Genomic DNA, 25191 nt, shown 5'->3' on the forward strand with positions numbered 1-25191 from the left:
GAATTCAGGTGGTTAGTCCTTCCAGGAACACACATCCAAAAGCTTACAAAACTTTCAAGTAGTCATTCAGCTGTTGTACATCCTGACGTATCATGCAGCCAGGATAAATTACTAGCATTACCTTTAAATGTCGGTATGTACAAAGACAGAGGAACTGAGGAGACTTTCAGTAATCACTGGATGATGTGGGAAAAAGGACTGAACCATTTTTCTGACTTGGGAAACAGTACCCAGAGTAACTTGTATTTAACTTATGACTAAAATAAGAAAATCTACTACTTAACAGATTCATCTTAATAACAACAACAACAAAAATCAGAAGAGGGACCTACTAGATTATGCATTTTGTCATCCAAGGGATTCTAAGACTGTTTTAACTGATTATGTAGCTTATAAATTATAATATCACAGCTTTCAGAACTGTGTCCACCTTTTATACAGTACTGAGAGTTCAATACATTTACTACTACAAATATGAGACAAGTGAGGCAAGCGGGGAAAAAGACATGGTTGAAAAAATACAATTATACAGTTTTACTACAGAATTTCTGGTTACTGTCAAAAACATATGCATAAACACAAACACATGCAAGTCTATTATGACTTTGTCCAACTCTTGGATCTTCATAATAACCAGAGCTGGTGCCAGAACATGGGAAATAACATTTTTCTTCCAATTGTTGAAGGAGAAGGATGTGGGGAGGTCAATCAGACAGGGAAATAGAAAGCAGCATGACTTTTGATATATCTTAGAGGGTGTCTTAGAGGGTATCTTTTCTATGATTCTATGACCATAATGGTGTATGCATATGTGCACCGTCTTCAGCACTGAGTTACATGTGAAATAAAATCAATGAATGTGATTTCATGTCTAAAATGTGATGTTACACAAGTTTGGGGAGGCTGGGTATTTATTATTCTTTGAGAAACAGAGAAGGGCATGAAGAAAAAACTTTTGGGAGATCTCATTAGTAGCTATATAAACAGCAAATGCCTGCCACTTGATAGCAATGGTTTAGTGAGCACTGACTGCAAAATAGGCCTGTAAAAGTTGATGGCATCGTGGAAAGTAAGGACTAAGACTCATCAACCTTTCAACAAAAAAGGACTCCAAAGTTTTAGAGGATTTGATGCACTGTGAGGCTGGAGTATCTTATCTACTCAAAAAGTGCTTCAGGGTTGTGTAATAAAACTGAAAAGAAATATCAGGATATCCCTAATCTATGAACAAGTACTGGGTGCAAATTTTGAATCAAAATGGGAACTAACTCAGGACTTCAGTGGAGATTCCCTTATTTTGTATACTAAGATAGTTGCAGAAAATGTCTGGTTTTTTTTGTCAGAAGAAGACAAATGATTACAAATGACAAAAACTGATGCGTTCCCTCTCCCAGGATGACTACATCTGAGCTGTATGTTCTGAAAATTGCCATATTTTCTGAAAAAAAAAAGGTTTATGCAAAAGCCTGTCTTCTCTAATAGAAGAAACACTAGTGTACATTTTATTCAACACTAAAACAAAAAGAATCCAAAACTTTTTTTCTAAGCTTTAGACAACTGTACTGAAATATGCTTCAGGTTTTCAAAAATAAATTTCAGTTTAGCCCACCTAAAAAAAACTATACATAGGATTATCCTTAAACATCTGGTATATGAAGATACTATCACCCTACATATTCCTTCACAGCTGAGCTATCTGGGGAGCAATATCTAAAAGTTGTGCATTGGGTGTACACAAACCTTACAGAACAGACAGAGCAATAGCAAGTAACGCTTATCTTAAGTATTAATTTAAGTATTGTCAAATTGGTTGGATTGAATTCATAGTTCCATAGTGACCATGACAGTGACAGCAACAGTAACATTTCCTCATATCCTCAAATACAAAAGCTCTGTGCTCTCCAGAGTGTGCATGAGAATTTTTTTGCATGGACCAGCATGGCAGCAGCAATAAAGCTTATGGTAGTTTACGCAGAAGAAGTTTCTCAGTTGCTCATGGGAAACTGTCAGGTGTGACACAAAATGGAAGCTGCATGGATGATGAAAATGATTCTATACAATGTTTTTATTTCAGAGTAACTTTTTTTTTAAAAAAAGAAAACACAATACAGATGGTGAGACAAGGTGTTGTGCTAATATTACGCTGCTGCTACCGGAAGGTAACCACAGTTCAACCATTTATACAGTTCATTTATGACAGAAGAATAAATTATTCTGAAGAGTTACTTATTCTGAAGATAAGACACATTTGTGATATGAAAGGGGATTTTTTTTTCCTTAAAGTATACTTAAGTTATAAACTGGCCATTACTTTTGATGCAGCTACGTGTATCTTTACTTCCATGTACAAAGAAGGATTCTTAGCAGCTGCTGAAACGTCCATGAGAACAGTTTTACTTGTTACTACTAAATGCTAGTACTGCATTTGCCTTAGCAATTGGTTTAACATTTGAAATTATAGTTTTAAGAACTTGCAGCAACTTCATGAATACGTAATATCTTCATCATTCTTTCTTCAAGCTTATAGCGATGATCAAGTTGAGCTTTTGTGCTCTTACATTTTGTAGTTACGTGTCTGTCTTTTAACAACTGAGCAGTAATCTTTGTGAAAATCTTGAGATATTAGGAAGGCAAATTAACTTCATTCTCTTCTGAACATTTCAAAACAATTAATAAATTATCAACTGTACAAATATACCTTTAATAAAGACAGGGCTTATTTATCTTACATAAAAAACATAGCAGGCAACATTGGCAAGGAAATAGTAAAGGAAGGAAAAGGGGCTTAAAAACATATTTTTAGAGTCCCATGCTGTAAACTCAATTTTGATATTCTCATTTTTGTTGAGAAGGAATATCTTAATCCTAGAATAATCTGGTTGAAGTCAACATAGGTAATGCCAAAATGGTTGAAGAGTGCTTCATCATCTCACGTTATGGGGGAAATGTGGATATTCATTCACACACACACTTTGCAAAAAAATGATGTGTGGAAACCCAGATCACACAACAACTTCAGTGTGCTCTATGGAGGTCCGTGGTGTGGGGGGCAGGAGAAGAGAAGGGGTAAGGACCCTGCAGCACAGCAAGGAATTTGAATGCAACTTAGATTTAGCAGAGACTCTTAGATGGAGAAGATACTGTAGTATTCATTCAATGCAAATCAAGTCTACAATCTTAGAAGATTCTAGCAACTAAGGAATGTTGTATATAGATAGGTAGAAATGCTTATTTGAATTAGGTGCCTAATCACATTTATTAACTTTTGCCTAAGATTCTTGAGCAATTTGGTAGACAGGGGGACTGGTGGCATTTTCCAGCTCTCATTGCAAAATACATTTTCGTGTGCTGTCTACTCTGTCACACATCAGGGGTTGATGACTGAAATTTTCTTTGCCCCATAAAGTTAAACCCCCATTTAAGAATTCAGGTCTTATCTGTAAACAAAAACCTCACACTTAAATGCATCTCACAGGAATCACAAACAGGTGAACTCTCCATTCACATTTGGCAAAAAAATATATCCATTAAAATCAGAATAGACAATTTTGTACTGCGTCACATCAGCTGCCAGCATGTTTCTGACCTAAGTGGATGAAATTTCCTCAACAGGCCCTTCAAGTCTCAGTTTATACACTCTTAAGGCATTGCAGATTCTATTGCCACCAATGATATCTGGCAATTTTCTGCAGTGATCTCTGAGAAAGTTTGGAACCATGCATTCTCCAAAGGCACACTTGAGCACACAGAATCCTAAGAACTTGCTATCAGAATCGTAGTTACTCAAGTGTTGACCCAGAGAATAGAGTCCAGTGAGTTCAGACAAACACTTCTGAATTTTTCCGATCAGATGGAAAATACCTTATTTTAAATGGCACATGGACAGCTGAAAAAACATCCCTGGTCTTAACATGTATGCTGAAACTTTAAATGTAAGAAGGCCTACACAGATATGCTACCTTTTTATAACCTATGTTTTATTTTAATTTTAAATGTCCTTTCTCTTAGCTGATGTGAAAAGTATCAAGATTAATTACTTCATTGAATCAAATACCATTACCAGACATACTGGAACAAATTTCCCTCTTAGTAACTTATGTGAAATTGTATGGAAATAAGGCAAGAACCCAAACACATCAAAGGAAGTAAAATTTGCCTGTGTAGACATCAAAAGTATATCATGGTGATTATGAAGTCATTATATAATGAATAAATTATCACATTATTTTAAATTCATATCAGGAAGATAGAGAACTTTCTAAATCCCACCATGATTTAATTCAGCAATTGTCATCACAGATATCCAGGGAAAAACTGGTTTAGTGCTGCCAATAAAATAGGCTTGGGACAATGAAATTTAGTTTGGGACAACTGGGAAATCTATTCATCTGACTTGCAACAACAGTCAAATAGAAGTAGAAAAAAATTTGTCATCCAAAATGACCCTTAATATTTTTAATATGAAAAGGATGACGAACTAAAGTCTAACCATGATACAAACTATATTTATGAACATTTAGGGTAATGATAGTTCATGAATGCTCAAGAAAACTGTAAAAGATATAGCCATGCTACATGCATCTTTATCTATAGCCATGCATTCTCAATAAAAACCATGGGAGACTGCATTACATCTAAGTTTCAAGCAAAAAGCAAAATAAAAAATGTTTGCAATCAATGCTGAAACCTTAATCACTGTTTTAAAATATTTTTTGAGTTCGACTGATATTTTTAATAATGCTTGGAACATGATGCAGTAAACAATTTAACAGTTTGAACCATCCAGTGGTTCATATATGAAGAATGATATGTAAAAGAAATATCAGTGAATGAACTGTAGAACTTTTTAATTCACCATTTTTTAGAAGGAAAGCTACCATGGAATAATCAGGAAAACTTTTTTTTTTCCACAATGCACTCTGCAAAACCAGCATCCTCAATGCTATAATGAAAAAGTGAAAACAAAAACAAAAAGCAAGCAAAAAGAATGAAAAAGAAAATCAAGCAAGAAAGAAGAAAGCAGGACCATGCTGTTCACCCACGCACCTGGAGGAACAACTCCAATACCATCATCAACATCATAATCTGAGATGTCACTATCACTGATTGGCCGAGATCCTGCACAACAGTAAGGTAAACAAATACCTGAACATCTGGTTGAGTTATGAAACGTAAAAATATGTTCATTTAATGTACCACTACAATCGAAAAGATGATTTAAGTCTAAACAATAGAAGAGAACTAAACTGCAGTGACCATGAAGTTTCACCAAACAACTGAGCCAATCCAAAAGCTTACAGATGCTGCAGCCTCCTCTCCCCTTCTTCCCTCATTTCCTCAGTACTCTCCTACTAGGTTACTTTAGCTCACTAAACAAGCAAAATGCTTTTGTGCTATTTCAGTGAGTTGAGTAAACTGAATCAACTCGCTGAATGGGAAAGGAGAGGTGGCAGCATATGGTGAGAAAGGAGAAGAGGAAACAGCTCTGACAGCTATTAGAAAAGTTCAAGTATCTCAAGAAAACTAACCTTTAGATTGCTATCTATACACATTCTCATGCAGTAATTACAGCAGTGTCATATTTCTGTAATTCATTCCTGAATGTGCCCCAATTTCCTATGCATTAGCTGGAGCTAATAATATTTATTTTTAAGTAAAAGAAGAAAAATAGCTTGGAAGCATATTTTAAAATAATGCCCTACATCCTTCTTGTTTTTAAATAAATCCTTATTCAAGTTAAATGAACGGAGAGGCTACAACACTAAACTATGTCAATATATTCATTTTTTTTTAGTATGAATCATACAAACCTGAACAAGAGAAGGCTCCGGGGTGACCTCATTGTGGCTTTTCAATATGTAAAGGGGGCTTATAAAAAAAGGTGGAGAGTGACTTTTTGCTCAGTCAGATAATTGAGCAAAATTATCTGATTTTGGACAAGGGGAAATGGTTTTAATCTAAAGAGGGGAGATTTAGATTAGAGTTGAGGAGGAAATTCTTCACTCAGAGGGTTGTGAGGCACTGGCACAGGTTGCCCAGAGAAGCTGTGGATGCCCCCTCCCTGGAGGTGTTCAAGGCCAGGTTGGATGGGGCCCTGGACAACCTGATCCAGTGGGTGGCATCCCTGCACATGGCAAGTGTGTTGGAACTGGGGTGATCTTTAAGGTCCCTTCCAACCCAAGCCATTCTACGATTCTATGAAAACTGAAATAAGACTCTCCAGAACAACTGTATCTCCCCAATATAAGTACATATTTTTTCTTTGCTGCTAAAGTACACTTCTCATCTTATTGTATATATGGTGTGTGCATATAAAAAGAATATCAGAGGCTGAAACTAATTTTTGATGAAAAATGTTTTTCAACTCACTAGGCTTTAATGCCTTTCTTTTTAAAATAAAAAGCTTTTAATTACTATAAATGTATCTAATAATCATGAACTTCATCTTTCCTTTTAAAACAAGATTTATGCAAACAAGTATTTGACCAATTTTATTTTGCTAGTGAAAACCAACCAGTTCAAACAGTTTTTGTATACTTGAAAGTTATGCATCACAGGTGATGTCATAATGTCTTAATTCGCATCTCTTTTTTCTTTTTAGCATATATCTTCCTTACATCTACAGATTTTACCTTGTATAACAAAGTTAAATATCACTACACCATAACCAACATTTTTAATTTAAAATTTTAAACTCATTAATGGAACTTGGACCTACTTTGTAATTTTTTGCTAGAGCTTTCTCCACCATGTACATGTCTTCTTGGCATGAAAGGTGATGGCTGAGGCAGAGGTAGTGAAGATTCATCATGTGTCTGTAGCTTATACCAATGTGGTTCATCATCTAAAAGTGCTGTCTCCAGCTCTATAAGAATCTAGTAGAAAAATTGTCAGGTTTTAATTTTAAAGGCATGTACACACAAACACATATATAGTATATATATATGTATATGTGTTCAAAAACAAACAACAAACTTGGGATAAATGTGATTGTATATATCACCTCTCCAAGAAATTCACTCTCTTCTTCTTGTACTCTTGGCTGATCCCATACTGTTATTTCAAGCATTCGTTCTCTAAAATCTCTACGATGCACATGCGAGTAGAGAAAAGTTTGGTTCCATTTTGGCTCTAGACTTTTCTTTACTGTTTTGGTCCTCCTTTTACTCTTATCACTGAAACATAAATATTTGTGATTTATTTCCAATAACAATTTACAAAAGAATGCCATCTACTCATCAGCAGTAATTATTGGTGTTGTTCATTCTGATCTGATAATGCTTAAAAGAGAAAAGTATTTGCTGTACTGTGTATTTGTGGTGGATTGCATTCATCCAAATATCCACAGAGTTAATTTAATACTGACTTGCATATATCAAGTGTGATTTGTTATAACCAATATAAATAGAACAAATTTTTTAAAATAATTCTCTCATTCATACACATTCATTTAAAAGTTTATTCAGTAAGTGAAAAATATAATTTTCTCAACTGAAATACTACCTTCTGTCTGGAAGAAAATACATTTTTACATAGGGGTTCCTGGGGCGTCCATCTACTCTTGGTGGCAAATCTGTTGCTTGAAGAACATTCACTATTAACTGATGTCCCACTTTGTCATACCACAGTTTCACCTACAAGAATCAAGTTAACAGAAAACATTATTGAAAATGGAAAAAAAATACACCTAGAATTTTCACAGTGCACAAGATCAACCACAATGTAAAAGTAGTATTTATCTTTCCAAGAGACATTAAGATATATTTTGTTGCATTAATATTTAATTGTTAGATGGAAAAGATGTTGGCATACACCAAGACTTTTTTATTTATCAAAGCTGAATAAAATGGTGGTGCTTGATTATTCCTATATTGCTTATTGTACTCACTGCATAATCTTGTACATGTGAGTCCATTTAAGTCAGCACTGTCTCAGTTCTGCACTTTAGAAGCTATACTTTAACCAGGAAGTCCTGACTACAGCTAAACTTAAAGCATGGCAGAAATCTGTCTGCTCTGATTTGCCACCTTACAAATGTTCTTATGGAAAGAATAATATGCAGTTAAATTATTTCCTAATAGGATCATAGCATAAAATTGTTGAGTGTACTCTGTACTTAAAAATTAATATAATCAATATAAAAAATAAGAATGTACAAAACAAAGTCTGTGTGCTTACAGTATATTTAATAAGCACAGCTTCAATTAGCATTACAGAGAATTCCAGGAGGTGATGTGCATCTAAATTAAAGTGTATTACTGAATGATGCTACTATTAACAAATACATAGCTCTTTAAGTGCTCTCATAAAGAAGATAAAGTGGTACTGTGTTTGTTATCTGCAGGTACAGAAGAGTCACATTTTTCAATGTAGAGGGTACAGAATGACAAGTTGCAAGACACTTTCATGTGCTCCTCTTAGCATAAATGCCTGCACACTCGTGTATTAAATCAACAATTCTTTACATCCACTGTGACTACAGTGAGTGCGTGCTCACACATTTGAAAAACAGCAGTAACAGCCATTTCCATTGACTTCCCAATAGACCGTGGGAAGTCAGAGGGCTAAGGGAACAACATCTGAAAGTGTTTATTACTAACTCAAGAAAAAACAAATATTCTCACAGAAAGCTGTCCCGGTAGGACTTGTGGTGCATCCCTTAGGGCTCCAGGGCTGGTTGGAGATATAACAGAAATAGAAGGCCTTTCCATCTTCTGAGATTCAAAAGAACTTGAACCTAAAAATATGTGAGAAACACATGAACTTTCCATCTGAAATTTTAAAGCAAATTTGGGTAATTGATTAAATGATTTTTCTTTGCATTGTATAAAGGTTGTCTTTATATACAGTATTAATGTGATAATATACAGAAAGATGTTAAGCTGATGTAGATAGGGTGGTGAAAAAGACAGTTTAGCTACTCTTACTTCAGGTTAAATTTCTTGTTTTATTCTAATAATATATTAAAAAGTGTTCTTCATCTAACAAACCCTATCAGATGTTTTAAATAAAATATTATCCTCTTGCAGAATTGCACAGTTGAAATTTTTGATGAATAAACCCACATTTATTGTATAGTAGCCTCAGGTGGCTACTGAATTGTCTAAATTCAGAGACAAGAAGATATGCAAGATAGACATCAGGCATAGAGGACAATCCTGCTCCACCAGTGAAGCAGAGCCCTCATGAGTGAGGAAAAGCTCATGACAGGCAAGGAGCAGTGCCAGGCCTAGGAGGCCCTGCAGGATCCTGACCTAGATAACATTCCTCATTGCATCTCAGACAAGGCTCAGATGGGTGGAAGCCATGGCCTTCATGGCCTTCATACACTTCAGATGGTATACTTCAAATAGAAGAGCTAAAAAGACCCACACACACTCTTTTTTTTTTTCTGTTTTCTTTTTTTTTTTTTTTTAAGGCATCATACACAAGAATTTCACCTATGGAACATTTTCTGGCACAGAAAACAAGATCTCTGAACTAGGCTGGATGGTGCAGGAGTTGAAGTTCTGACACCAATTGTACCTTTGGCAATCCCCTTCCCCTGTCTCCTCATTTATGTTAGGACAAGTAAATTAAATAACTGTTTTGGGTCACAGCTTATACAGCCATAAACTGATATGCTTAAAAGCAGAAGATATAGGTGAAAACAATAAAATCCTACCAGCATTTGAAATCTATACAGTTTTTAATCAAATCTCTATCATTTCACTTTTAACACACGAGACTGAAAAACACTGAATTTTGTCATATAAAAACCTGAAGACAATGCAGTCTCCCAGTGCCTGTCATTCTGAAAATTCATAGCCAAAATGACTGTATGGGGTACAAGACCATGTCAGGCAAAGAAACAAAGTGTATACTCACTGGACTCTAACGGGGGATGAGAACTCTCAGGAATCCGCGGAATATCACTAAAACATGAACATACACAAAGTAATTAGGAACAAGGGAGAGGATCTCCTGCTATAACAAATATGTATCTAGGACATTTTTTTAGAAATACAGTTCTCTTTTGAGTTCTACTGGATTATGTGGAAAGACAGGAAGTGTTTAAATACAGTTCACTATTTTCCACTAGGACTCATGAAAACCTTAACATTGCAAACTCCTCCTTCCTTCAAAGTGAGGAGCTACAGATGAGCACTACAATGATAATATTGTGGATGGCTTCCACAATATTTTTATAATAAAAGAGGTTTCTTTTATTTTAGAATAAGAGAGGTTCTAGAGAGGTTTCATGAACAGAATGGTGGTAAAAGTAGACCTACTGACACTCAACCATTCCTTGGAGGAAAAACAAAAGGGAAAAAAAAAAAAAACAACAACACAAGACATAGATTAACTCACTAGTAATTTTTATATAAACGCCTCAAGGAGTTCACGGAATGAAACTGATGAAAATGTCTTATAATAATAAAAAGAAAAAGCAAACAACATTAGCAAAATTAAACAAACAGAAGAATAACACATTTCTTGAAAGCATATTACAAATATGTGTGGAAATTTTTTCAACATACACACACCCAACACATACTTATGCGTAATAAAAATCAAACTGGTTAAGTTCACAAAAATCTGTAGAAATTTTAATATCAACACAATTACTCTTCTATAAAATTCTGGATGATGGATGATAGCTCCTTGTTCTGTCCTGTTCCCAGCTATCATAGAAAACACATTGCAAAAGCAAGAAATGATTGTTACTGTACAAATGTTAGCAAAACAGAGCAGAAAAATGGAAACAAAGTGCAAGTGGATTACATGAAAATATTTCTACAAAAAAAAAAAAAATCCAAAATTTAAACTACAGTAATATTTCTGAAGAACATGTAAAGATTTTAAGTCTAAAGCTGGGGACTCTTAAAGGCATTCAGGCATTCTGTTCAGTGAAACATTACCATACCAACTTGAAAGTCAATAAAACTAAGACTCCTAGGTCATATAAATGCTACTTGTGAAAAAGAAACAGACACTTAAGTCAGAAAAGGAAGGTAACAATGTCCAATCATCTGATCTTCAATTTATTTTTCATGTTCTGCATTTTAACTCTTGCACACAGTTTAAGAAAGGCTATTTCAGCTCCAAGTTAACATTTTGCTTTAGTTTGCATCTCACATCACTAACAAAGACACTCTTCTCTTTCCCTTGATTTTGTAAGTAAGGAGTACCGTGGTTTCCTCAAACTCATGGAAATACAACTGCATTATTTGCTCTTGACATGGCGTAGTACTATCTCACAAACAAACACGACATGTTGTGCAGGACTGTTGTGCAGACTTCTTAGCATTTTTTCTTTTCAATTTCCAGGGAAATTCTCATCAGTCTTAAATATTTAGTTTGCTTATTCAAACTATTTTTCTGCTCAATATGGCATTAAGTTTGTGATATTTTCTTGCACTAGAATATGAATTCTCTCTTCTGTAGTATAGTACTCTTGTAATAATGTCACATTTAGGATATTTATATATAGGGCTCATATGTGCAAGGAATGTTTCGAAACAGAAAGTGCACCCTACACACCTGGGTGGATAAAGAAAGACATCAAAATACATTTAGTTTCCATTTTTCTTCATTATTGTCCATAATACATTAGGGGGAAAAAAAGCTACAAATAAGCCCCAAATATTAATTACAGATATAAGCACTTAAGAGTTGATTTACATTTACAATAAAGCACTTTCACACTATCAGCCTAACACAGAAGACACAAATATCAGATCCACACAATTCAGGAAAAAACAGCTACTACCGCTACTAGAATGAAGATGCTACACCACAAACAAAACAAAACAAAACAAAACAAAACAAAACAAAACAAAATAAAACAATACCAACAAACGGTCAAGTTGATTGTATTTCCCTCACTTAGAGATGGCAATACTGAAGTCCTCACCAGGTAAAGGTAAGTGACAAAAATAATTAGACCTTTTCTAAAACTTTACTCAGCAGACAGGAAAAAAAAATGAAAGTGCAATGTTTTAATGTATTTTTCTGAACTCCTTATAATTTTTATGACAAATTCACAGGGACAGTGAAAACTAGAACATAAATTTCAACTCCAGACAAAATGCATTGTTTGTGACTGAAATGTTATTTGACAATTTTCCCACCCACCATATTCACTATTCATGCCCACATTAAAGCTTGTTCACTCTCAAGAAATCACTAAACTAGTACAAGAGAGAGCTTTTGTAATTTTTTAAAAGTAATTATTGCTAGAAAATATTCATTTCCTTAAAAGTATGTCAGATATATTTATCTCGTTTAAAGACAGCTACACATAAAGCAACTGCAAGACATAAAAAGCAAGTAAGTAGAGTATGCAGTATAGATCACCGAACTAGTGGCAGTATATTCTAACATTTGTAACAGTTCTGCTTTCTGCTAATGACTTCAAAATGTATATGAAATAACTCAGAACTGTACTTCTACCCGTATGTGAATTTCTTACAAATTCAATAATCCAGTTTACATAAACATTTCTTAAATATTACATATTTCTTAAATACTGTACTAGTTATATTATATTGAGCCTGGTGTATTCAAGTCAATCAAATGCATTAGTGGTATTTTACTTTTGAATGTTAGCATTTTAATTAAAGAAAATTCTGAAGAGAAACTATAATCCAAAGCATATTAAGTAACCAGATCAGTCTTATCTAGCCTACTTTTATTTTTGGACTGCAGAAAGTCTTATGATTTAAAATATCCAAACCTAGACTGGTGGAAGGGAAGGGAAGGGAAGGGAAGGGAAGGGAAGGGAAGGGAAGGGAAGGGAAGGGAAGGGAAGGGAAGGGAAGGGAAGGGAAGGGAAGGGAAGGGAAGGGAAGGGAAGGGAAGGGAAGGGAAGGGAAGGGAAGGGAAGGGAAGGGAAGGGAAGGGAAGGGAAGGGAAGGGAAGGGAAGGGAAGGGAAGGGAAGGGAAGGGAAGGGAAGGGAAGGGAAGGGAAGGGAAGGGAAGGGAAGGGAAGGGAAATTAAGTAGCACAAACTTTAAAATCAGAACAGAATTTTACTCCTGTACCAGAACAATGCAAACATCAGAAAAGTTATGTCAGAAACATTCTGGTAAAGAGCTGGTGACCTCAAATTTCATCTTTTTATCTTTACCTTGAAACACAAAGGTTTTTGCACTCTTATATAATGTTATATATGAATATCTTATATCTGATCCTTCCACACCTCTATGAATACCTTAAATCAAACCCAACTTAGGTTAAGATTGCTGCCTGCAAATCTATGGTTTGTGAGGATCACTGTTTCACAATACACTGCCACAGATGTAATTTCTCTGAGGACTACAGTTAGCTTAATCACTTAAGATGAACTAAATTCAAAGGTGGTTGTAGCCCACACTTCCTTAGGTTGCTCATCTTCTATAACCTACAAAGTGTACCTGTCTCCAGTGTTCATCCTCCTACTTCCAACACTGCTCCTTCCTATCAGAACCTGCTCATTGATCTGCAGTTTGCACTATTTATATTACTTGAGCAACTGTCTGACATTTAGCATTGCCTGGCTTGTTATGGAGATTCAACCTCCTTGCAAGGACCTAGAGTCCAAGCACAGAGCAGTTGAATCCCACTGGAGAAGCAACAATTTTGTCAATATTATCTGTGGAAATCCAAGCAAATATAAATACCACCCAACAAGGAAAACAGAGACCAAAAAAAAAAAAAAAAAAAGTTTTACCTGCACTATCCCATATGAGGTCACCGGAACACACAAGAGACAGTGAGTTAGTTACCATGCCAGGCTTCTTCCCCAACCAGCATACTGCCAGAGGTTTTTCTACGCTATCTTATGTTAATAGCCTCTCACATCGTATGCATATTTATAGGTCATTTTCCCCCTCGTTTTTAGATGCCCAACCCATTAATTCTATTTTTTATAGGTTTCTTACCTACCCTGTGTTTGCAATCATCAGCATTAATGTCAATTAGTTTCTATGGAGTTTTTATGGTACTATTGCGGTTATACTGTTTATTGTTGTTATGCCTTCATCTGTTAATTGTGTTACATTTTTCACATTTTTCTCTAATAAATATCCTACAATTATCCATTACTCAAAATTACATTTGCTGATAGACACAGAAATCCAAATTTACAAGCCTGAGCAAATTGTTTAGACATCAATTTTGTAACTTGCAGCTGTCTAATTGGTGGCCTCACAGTCCTCCTATTATTCACTCAAGCCAAACCGTGTCAAATTTGGGCTTTTTAGACCTAATATGCTAGGACTTTTTAAAAAGAGACCATTAAATGTGCTGGTACATTACTTGCATTATTAATACTGAGAGATGAAAACATTTAAATTATGCAGACAAAATATCATTTTTCAGGTCTTTCGGGAACCTATTCTCTCACAGGAATTTTAGGTGTAATGGATTACCACTTAATGCCTTATCAAGCAGCTAGTTTGCCAGTCAGCACCTCAGTAGACACAAAACTTTGCTGTACTAGATTTGTTGGATTCAGTAAAATTCACTATCATGGATTTGAAATGACTGTATAGTTTGGGTAACAAGACAAGTAGAAGGTAGGAGGAAAAAAGAAAAGTAATCTGCTGTCCAAAGCAAGCCGTTTCCCATCCTACAACACAATCTGCATAGATTATAATCAAAACAAACAAAACAAGAAAGTCATGTGGAGTATTTCATTTATTTATTTATTTTTGTTCACTAACATCAGGATTTTCTTTGTTGTAAAATTAATGTTTTTTTTGTTATTCTTTTTAGATGAGAGATGGGTAAATCCCAATCTGATATAAAACAACAGAACTTTATCTCATTGCTATTGGAGAAGGGTATTATCTTTAAATTTCAAATCTGCTTGCTCTAGCCCCTTTAAGATGTTTATTTGATATTCCCAGAAAAAGAAAAAAAATCCAGTCAGGACACAACTCTACCAGGACAGCATTATTATAGCACATAAACATCTCCATGCCAAGACTCCACTTGTCTCAAAATAAAGGTGTAGTCTAATGTGCTCTATTTTTGCTTATGTCCAGAAATAAATATGCATGATGGGTCATCTAAAGCAAAAAGTTACATTTTATCAGTCCTATGTCCAGGTGCATTTTTTGGGTGTAAAATTCACTGCCCAGATTTAAAAGCAGTCTTTGTTTTTGAATGCCCTTCATATTCTGTGTCTCAGTCAGTACAGCAGTTGTGGTATTTTCTCTGGATTTTTCTTCAAGAGTACATTACTGAAATATGTTCATTTTTTTTTAATATTTTATTTATAGAATTCATAAACTACAATAAATTGTTTTAAATAATCAAGTTACCTTAAAAGTCTAATGATACACGACGTTTGCAAATATACTGATATCTAAAGCTCACTGCTTAAAATGTCATTATAGCACTTTATTTTTATATGAGTTGCACAAATCACTTTTCAGGTTTTTGTTCAACTGAAAGTTCAAGTCAGGTCCAATTATCAACATACTAATTTTCTGCTGATTTAAACATTAAAAAAAAAAAATAGACTTCCAAAAATCTCCTTATGGAATTTTATTTTTAATTACAATGATGATGGACTGAATTTGAAGTTTGCAGTCAGGAATATCTCCTATCTGTGACTAAAGAATGTAAAATAAGGTTTCTACTCCCCCACAGTCTCCATCTGGATGTTAATTTTAGCCCTAAACAACCACTTTTATTGCATCAAGCTCTCACTTTCCATTAAAAGGTCAAACTCACAACTAAAATTAGCAACAAATGTTAATTTCATTTAAGTACTTTTAATAGCAATTGTCGTTAAAAAGGAAGAGCTCATTTGCAAAATATAGCTACACTTGCACAGTGTGTACAAAACCAAACATCAAAAGTTGACGTAAAATAAATGTAAGAGAAGAATGTTTTAGAAAGAAAATGAATCGTGCTCTCTGTTTCTCAAACTAAGAACTTATCATATTGAGACACAAAAATTATAATTTCGATGAAATCTAGCGCATTCATGAAACAGTTTACCATCTAACTATAGGACACTTGTATTTAGAGACATACAGTGAGTGCACATGACCTATGTGTCATGTGCAGGTGAAAAAATACAGATAGATTCGAACCTTTCAAACTTTTTTTTAAACTAGCCTAGAGTCACTTTTTATCATTAACTATGCCACACATTTCTGCAATCTAAGTGTGAATTTACAATATGTGATTCATATTTAATCCTATAAGATTGCTCAAAACAGTCGCAATACAGTCATGTTAAAGGACAAGTGTAGAATAAACAATTGTACAAATCAATTGTGACAAATACAGGACCAACCCCACTCATTTTGTCAATTCAAACAGATTTTATAATCCTTGCAATGCTTACTTCATAAGTCAAGAACATACGAATTGTTATCACTAACCCCCCAAACCTGGATTTATAACAAATAAATGTTCTAAATATAAAAAAAAATGCTAATTTTTGAAAAAAAAAAAAAATTACATTAATTAATGTGAAGGTATTTTTGTTTTTGCTTTTAATTCTGGTATTTTAAAGCTAAATAGTCATTTCAATTAGTATGGTTTTGTTTTCATTTTTAAAGAAAGGCTGTTTAAAATCCTACTAGCACTGATGTATTTCAGATCTTGTAATGTTCAGTTTGCTCATGTTTCCTTCTGCTCATTAATATGTGTGTAAGTTATTCTGATGTAATGAATCTAAGAGCCTGACAAAAAGATTTTACTCACATGTTTACTCACATGCAGGATCAATACATGGTGTCCAGAAAGAAGCCTTCTTTAATTCATTATAAACATAAATACTAACTCTTCCTTTGCCATTTGGCAAAAATCTTGTTAGTACTTTGACCATAAAACAAAACAAAACAAAAACAAACAAACAAAAAACCTACACATTTATATTGATATATTTTTGGTATCACTGTACAGATCCAAGGTTGCTATGGGCAATGAAAAAAATGGAATGCACAGGATTTCAGTAATAGAAAGTGAATCATATTGCATTGTTAAGAGATAAAAAAGAGAAAAATAATGAACTCACAAATAGTCCCTTTAAAAGTCCCATTAGTACAAATAATAACTGTGATTAAGAAGCAAGTCTTTAGCCTTACCCAATAGGCCTTGAAACAATAATTTCAACTTGAGGTTCTGACTTTGATTCTAAAATAATGTTGTAAACTTCTTCATTTGTAGCTCCAGGCAAGGGTTTGCCATTCCATTCTAGAACTTCATCCCCTTGAATTTAAAGAGAATTTTATTTAATTTCAATATTATTTTGAAAAGAAGCACAAAACATTTATGAAATCTATAAAGCTAAGTTACATTGCTCAAAATGAATTTAAAAACTGTGCTGAAAATCAAAAATGTTTTTTGAGACACTATCAAGGCTCCTTTCATAATTTGTACACAAAATCATATTAAGGAAACCACTTGTACAAACTTATGTACTTCAGAGATAATACAGCACCTGTTACTGTGCTATGAAATTAAAGAGTCTCTTTAAAAGACCCTTTATTAGCTAGCAGTAATAAACTTCGAAAATAAACAATAAAAGGGTTGATCTTCAAAACCTGAAAAAATATAAATATCTGATGTTAAACCTTTAAAAATCATGCTTTTTCATTACAATTTGTAGGCATACTGTGCATTTTGATTTCTCAATGAAAAGGAGAGTCTTCACTGTCTGTATCCCATGAACCAAAACTAAAAGCAGGGAATGAGTCACTACCTTCTGAGGATGTTAGAGGGGGGAAGAAAACAAAGATGATATGAAAGTCATTTAAATGACTTTTCACCTTGCCATTTCCAGAATTTTGATAGTATGTACGTTGCATTACACTTTGACATTACTATAAAAAGATAATAGCCTTTAATTATAATTTCTAAAGAAAGATAAACAACTAAACTGAAGGAACCATAACATAAAGTTTACACTCTCATATCCTATGCAGTAGTATGAACTCTGCAACCGTTATCTGATGCCACAAATAAATTTATTTTCTTTATTGACAACAATTTTGTGTTTGTCTGTCAGTAACAATCCTTCAGCTGCTGGCTTTGCTCCCGTCTGAGCTCTAAGGCAAATGGCAAAACTTGTGCTTGTTAATAAACCAAGGAAAACTATCCTAACTGAACTCCTAACTAACAAACCACAGAGCTACAACTTCTGTTTATGTTCAATGATTGTCATTCCTTTTTCCTGAACAGCCCCTGTTTTGGTATTTTAAGAAAGGACCCCACAAAAGATCCCACTAGCTTTCAAAGCATTTTGTCATTCTTTAAAACATAAAGGCTTCCTAATGAAAGACTTAATCAATGCTTGCTGAGGTAAGTTTAATTTTCTACTATGTTGTTTAGCTGAAACTGATTTAAATACTTTGTATATTCGTTACATAATCTTGCCTAGGGGGGAAATTAAGTAAATATATAAGAATAGACTTATTAGGAATTTGAAAAAATAAAATCCATATAACTCCGTAAAACCACAGTCAATTTATTTTGAAATTCTGGTTGTATTCAAATGCTAACAACTATTATAAACTAAGATGATTTTTTCCCTAAAATAAAATCTCATTTCTTCACAGATAATTTGTTTAATTTACAAAAACACCTCAGGCATTCAAAGTAGCAAGGTCTGGCCAGCTTTCCAATAGTTAGAACTTAACAGCAAAAACCAGCAGAGACAAATAGATTTGCAACACTAAAAATCACATGATTTAAACTTAATTTACACAGCAACCAATTGATCACATTTTGAAGGCATGGAACAAGAAAACACCATCCAGATATTCAAAATTTGGACATAATACAAAACCCAGCTTGACACAGCCCAAGGCAACCTGCTCTAGCTGGCCCTCCTCATACAGGGGTGTTGGACTAGCAGTCTCCAGAGGTCCTCTGTGATCCTGTGATCCACTGCTCCAGGTGCAATGAGCTCCCTGGTCCTAAGTCCCACTGAAGTAGCTCAGAGTTGCAAGTCAGTCAGTCCAGGGCTGTTAGACACCTTACAACACAGATGTTTAGGTATAACCAAGATATCTGGACAAAGCTAGCTGACGGAACCTACATGACACCTGCACCTTTGTGGAGTCACTTCTGTAAGTATACACCATGCCTCTAAATACTAATAACAAGCCTCAAGATATTATAATTAATGAATCCTGCATTCTACCCCCACCTATCAATGCAGATACCAGATTTTCAGAATTATGCTGCAAATCTCTGATTTTTAAATTGAATTCTAAAATATTCCTCACAAGACATTTCTGGAGGTCAGCTATCAATCCATGCTCTCAGAGACTTGACCAGCTGAGATTTGAGTATCTCCAAGGAAGCATCCAGCAACTCCTCTGGGCAACCGGTTCCAGGACCTTGCTATTCTCACCAAGAAGAGAAGTTTTCACAATCCAAACCTTTTTCATTCCACTTTGTGTGTTGCTTCCTGTGTGATCACAGTCTGGCTCTTCATCCTTACAACCTCCCATTAGCCAGGTAAAAAAAGGAATTACTCCATCCCCCCCCCCCCCCCCCCAGTCTTCTCTTCACCAGTTTGAACAAACCCAGCCCTCTCAGCTTCTTCTTGTACACCACAGACTTCAGAGTCCTAATCAACTTCCTCTGCCCAGCCTGGTCCAGTTTGTCTCTTTCTTGTATAGAGAAGCCCAAACTGGACACAATACTCCAGATACAACCTCATAATCATGGAATAGAGGGCATCACCCTCCATTGGCTGGCTACAGTCCTGTTAATACAGCCCCGTACATGCTTGGCGTGTTTTGCTGCAAGTATCCATTGCTGACTCATGTTCTCCAGCACGTCCTCCAGCACGTCCAGATGCTTTTCTGCCAAGGTGCTTTGTAGCTAGTGCTTATTGTTGCATAGGGCTATTCTATTCCTGATGCCAGACTTCATATTTGTCTTTGGCAAAATTTATGAGGTTTGTGTAATTACTCACAAATTGATGAACTACACAAATTCTGAAGGCTTTTGAGAAAGGTGAAAAAATGAGTTTTCCTGGCAGAAAGGACTCCTCCATGCCTTTTTTGTGTGTGTTCTAGTCCTATACAATAAAATGAATAGAAAACAGACAAAACTACATACATCTGCTTAGCAAGTCCTCTGAATTTATTTTGACCCTAAAAATATTGTTCAGAATTATTTTGAAATAGCTTTGACCTAAAAACTAACCTAGTCCAGACATTAAAAATGAGACATTTCAGCCTAGACACTTCAAGATTAGTGAAGTGAATGTAATTTTCTGTAATTATAATCTGTAGTTAAAATCCAAAAACAATTATAATAAGTAGTGCTATCAACACTCCATTTATCTACTTGAAAAAATAAGTAATAAATGCCAAGACATTTATACTTCCTTATTACTATTTGCTTCATGTAATTATCCTAAATTCAAAAAAGTTTTCATTAGAGTTTCTGGATTCCTAAGAAGGTGTTGTACAGAATTTTGTTTGCTAAGCAGATGTTGGAAAGCAGATGTTTAGGACTGTTACAAAATATAAACCACTAAAAAGTAATTTAGAAAACTGACTGCCATGCATAGTTCTTGCTTCATGTAGAAAAAAAGCCTGAAAAGTGTCAACAGTGCAGCCACTTATTTGCAAGTGCACTATATAAATCTTATACGCATTATATACTTTAGGATCATTTTCTTGAGCTCTTTCACATTTTTACTTGTAACAATTCACACTGACTAATAATGTCTACTGTGTATACAATGCATCACCCTTCAGGTGACAATGTAGTGTGAGTAAAATAACTGTAGTGAGTTTTGTTTGACACAATGAATTAGTTTTATAGTATGCTTATATTGCTTCTATAGAGCGTAACAAGCAGCTCCGCAGATACGAAGCACACATGCACCGGTAACATTCAATCCTGACACTGACAGGAGTGTCTTGTATATTGTTCACATGTTCAAGCCATTGGAGTTAATAGTAAATTAGAAATGTAGACAACTGTAGCATTCCATAGCAACACTACAGTGTTCTTCTATATTTACAAAATATTAGCATATCACATGAGTGATGTTAATGTAAGTTAACAGGTGCATTACAAAAAGCTATAATTACAAGACAAAATATTTTGTATGTAACTTATTGATTTACCTGCTCTGAGATGTCCCACCACATCGGCCAAGCTACCTTTTTTCACTTTGGTAATGAAGGCACCAAGTCGTCCTAATTCTGTCATTTTTCCTCCAACAACCTGGAAGATCATATATTTGTGAGTTTTCATGCCATAAACCAGACATCATATCAAGCACAAAAATACAGCCAGATTAGTTTTCACAGTACTTTAACTAAAAATAAATTATCCATACACAAATCTATTGTCAATTTAGTCTTCACAGAGGCTAAAAGAAAAAGTTAGAGATACAAAAAGGCCAGGCTATCTTATGCAACTTGCTAAACATTCAAGTTTGTTTCAGAAAGAGGATTTCTTGATAAATACTCAAGAAAATATACTTTTTACAAATAGATGTCTGTCTTGTGCTTAAGTTTAAATTGGAAGTGAACATCAAACCAAAGGTATTAAAATCTCCAAAGTGAAATTAGTGCAACAATTACAAACTTAGTTAATACACTACTAGGAAACATATGCAAGTAGTTCACGAGAACATTGCTACAGCTAAAACCCTGGCCCTCTCATCCAAGCACATGACAGTACAAAAAAGCAACTCCTAGCTTCTATTAAACAGAACAGAAGAGAGCATTGAATAGGGTTTTGTTTTAAAGAGTGTATAACACACAGATAGGGAAAAATAGGGGAAAAAAATGTGCCCTCAAAAAGATTAGGTCTTTAATAAAATATATATATTAAAAAAAAATAAAAAGTAGCCTTGCTGACTGACTATTCTCTCTACCCTTCTCACTCTCTTCAGTTAGTTCTTTTGTCAGGAATATCCTGGGTCAAGATTTATGGAACCCACTGGTCAGTGGTTCATTAGGTATTATTTCTTCATGTTGCCATCATGGTTACTAATTTAAAACTTCGATTTTAATTAAAAATTAAATACAGTTTTAATACAGAACCATACACAAGCAGATCCAGAAGCCTACCTGACAACAAGGTTGTCACAAGAGGATGTGCTAAATTTATCAGTGTGTTACCTAGAACTTCGATCACATCATACAAAACTGAGACTGAAAAAATCAGAAAGAAGCTCTCCAATCTATGCTTCCTACTAGGGTCTAACATTTTTCTCAGATATTAAAGAAGTGTTGTTGCTATCAGCAAAAATCAGCCTTGTGCTACAGTCTATTTAGATGAAATGTTCTCATATTTTATATTGCCACCCTACACTATTTCACTTTGAAGTGCATAAGTGGAGTGTGCTCTTACCCAGAACATGCCATTACAAAGTTCACAAGCGTCTTTCCTAATTTAACTCCTACCATGATGAGCAGAACCAACAACCCACATCACATGTGAGGGCTTGAATTACCAGACAACTATATGCAAGGAGAGGTTGACTGCAATGTCACTGCCCTTTGAAGTTGACTTAGTCCTTAAGTGGATGGGAATGTTTCACATTTTCTATTGTTTCTGTTGCTCGTAGTGGAAAGAGGAAGAAATCAAAATTAATTTTCTCAGTCATTTTTGGAGCTCCATATAGTTAAAATATACATGAACTGGCACACTGTACTCTTCAGCAGTCTAGAACTATTCCTTTTAAGTGTCATGGCAATTTAGGGACAATAACCTAGATGTCCACTACAAAATGAGAAATTTAGGAATTTAAATGAATTTGACCATGTCTCCCATAATGTCTTAATTTACAGGCACTGAATTAACTGGAATTACCTTTAATACAATCACTGCTATGCTTTATTTATTTTTCTTTTGTGTGTGTGTGTAAATATTTAATGTCATTGTACACAATTTCTGTTTCTGAATAGCTGTGTGGATTCTGAAGACTGACTCTGTAAACATTTACGTCTGGATGACATTTATTTATGTGGACTATGAGATGGGTTTCTTGGCTGAAATGCAAGCAATAGAGCTACAAAAGGCAGAACTCCTTTAATGCATTTAAATGTACAGTATATGTCTTGCAGACAGGAAGCTGAATAAACATAAATTTTTAATCAAAATGGTTCAGTTCCTTGATCATGGATGAGCGGAAGACGTGCACAAAAGGATTAAATATATTTACATTCATAATTTATCTATATAACTTACAAAACTTACTAAAAGTGAGGAATACATTTTTGTCAAATGACCATATGCTTAGAGACTCCTCTGATTTATGTTAGGCTTCTACAGGTCAGTGGAAATTTAATTCTTTTACCACATGAACCATGCAATACTTACTTTTAGCCCCAGTAATGCACCTGATTCTTTTGGCATGGTTGTTCTCTTGTTAAGAATAACACGCCCAATTAAGCGATCTCCCTCTTTAGAAGGCTGCCACGTTACTGGATGCTATTGAAAAGAAGCAGTGGGAAGGAAAACGTTTTCCTGTATTCAGATGCATACCTATAAACTTGTAAAGTTTCTGAATCATTACATCATAGATATTGTAACAGAACTTTCTAGTATCGTATCATGTCTGTAGGGCTCTGGCCTCATTAAATATTTATGCCTGCTGTAAAAAAGTCTCAGCACCAAGTCTGCAGGTAGATTTATAACATAATTAAAAGTTTAATACAATTAAACATTTAAAACACAACCTAATTAATAAAATCAGACATTAATTTTTAATTCCAGGACACTGAAAATTGTATTTATAAATTCTGTTCTTCAGAATAGCATATGTTATAGAGCTCTGTCATATAGGTTCATTATATAATAAAAGCCAAATGATCCTTTCCCATTCCAATTCAGCAGAAAAAAAAATAAAAATCTACTAATCTCTCCTAGAGCAATATTACACTTACAGTGTCTTTTCTGGTACGAAACTGATATGATAAAATCTAGTACCAGGTCTGTAAAAACATTAAATTCATATTAAAATTCAGGTAAATTTACTAGTCTAGATTCTGATAAAAATATCCTCTGATTTTGATTTCCATGATCCACTAAGCCAAAATTTTACATAAATTGTATAGAACTTTTTTTGTAACAAAATTTCTACAGCAAACTGAAATTATGAGCAACCATTTTAATTCATACTTTTGCAGCTCTTTTTCCCTGTTTCTTACCGAACTAATAGGGGATGTCTCCCTGCTGTGCCACGTGGCAGGATCCAGCCAGTAATAATCCAAGTCACCTGGAAGAATATGAATAGAAAGAAATGTGTAATCTCTCAAACAGAGAAAAACAAATGTGTGATTAGTTGCACATGCATGAATTTTAATGGCTTGATGAAGTTAATAAAAACCTGTAGTATGTTTTACATCAACTTAAGCATATTGATTTTAAAACAATATAGACTAATAATATAAAAACAAAAATACATAACAATACCATTATTTGGACTCTTGCTTTTCACACTTCAGGACTAGTTGTACACTCCAGCTGTTTTTCACTTTGCCCAGTTGTTTTCCAAGAAGGGACCCCAAAGCACAGCATTCTGAGCCCTCCTCCTCCCACCTCTCCATAATAAACACAAAGGACCACAGCTAATGATGACACTAGAGTGAATACTCCACAAAATGGGAACTTGACTACAGTTAAGGACAGGACAGTAAGCCACACTGAAGAATCTGCATAGCAGTTGATCAGTACAACCGGTACAGACAGAGGGTCCCAGGAGTAGAAGGGTAATACAGCACAGCTTACCAGGCACAACAGCCACACAAAAAGAGGAAATAGTGTCAACAGCAACTATGAGCTCTCAATCTTTTATTTTGCTTCCGACAAACATAGAGGATGCACATCAAGAATAGAACCCTGGATTATGGTGGTCTGGAAGCCATAAACTCATCAGGCCAAGTAGGGGAACCATGGGCAGGGGTTGGGTGAAAAGACAGCAAATGCCATGGCAAATAAATATGAACTGATGGAATGCTTAGGAAACCACAGTTTGACTTAACATAGTATGGCAGTGGAGGGTTGAGTTGGTAGCAAAAAATGACCAACTCTACTGGCTGTTGTCTGTGGTAGGGGACTGGTGTAACTGCACTCCAAGACAGGAGATGAAGAGGAAGAGGAATTGCAAGAGGAAGAACATTCAGTGCAGAAGTGCAATTCAGAGTTTTCTTTACAAAGAGAAAGGGTGTAGGTGGTATTAGGAAGGATGCTGGAGAATGATTCTGGGTAGAACAGATC

At 34.8% G+C, this 25191-nt stretch overlaps 1 protein-coding gene across 50 annotated transcripts in view; it reads right to left on the bottom strand.

The window, feature by feature from the left end:
• The window catches only part of RIMS1 (regulating synaptic membrane exocytosis 1), a 312325-nt gene that overhangs the window by 119404 nt on the left and 167730 nt on the right, over window positions 1–25191 (bottom strand). For 49 of the 50 annotated variants that reach the window (XR_011095287.1, XM_068678176.1, XM_068678175.1 and 46 more), the window contains 10 exons: window positions 24123–24190; window positions 23293–23403; window positions 21084–21183; window positions 17073–17196; window positions 9868–9914; window positions 8625–8737; window positions 7504–7634; window positions 7004–7175; window positions 6719–6875; window positions 5047–5118 (listed from right to left, as the gene is read on the bottom strand). Coding sequence is in view for 49 of the 50 variants with exons in the window: in XM_068678176.1 (XP_068534277.1) it covers window positions 5047–5118; window positions 6719–6875; window positions 7004–7175; window positions 7504–7634; window positions 8625–8737; window positions 9868–9914; window positions 17073–17196; window positions 21084–21183; window positions 23293–23403; window positions 24123–24190 (1095 nt within the window). In the remaining variant the exon portion in view is untranslated. The remainder of the gene's footprint in view (window positions 1–5046; window positions 5119–6718; window positions 6876–7003; window positions 7176–7503; window positions 7635–8624; window positions 8738–9867; window positions 9915–17072; window positions 17197–21083; window positions 21184–23292; window positions 23404–24122; window positions 24191–25191) is intronic. The other variant, XM_068678178.1, reaches the window with a different exon arrangement.

This window comes from Anas acuta, chromosome 3 (genome assembly GCF_963932015.1).
Source record: "Anas acuta chromosome 3, bAnaAcu1.1, whole genome shotgun sequence".
Lineage (NCBI taxonomy): Eukaryota > Metazoa > Chordata > Aves > Anseriformes > Anatidae > Anas > Anas acuta.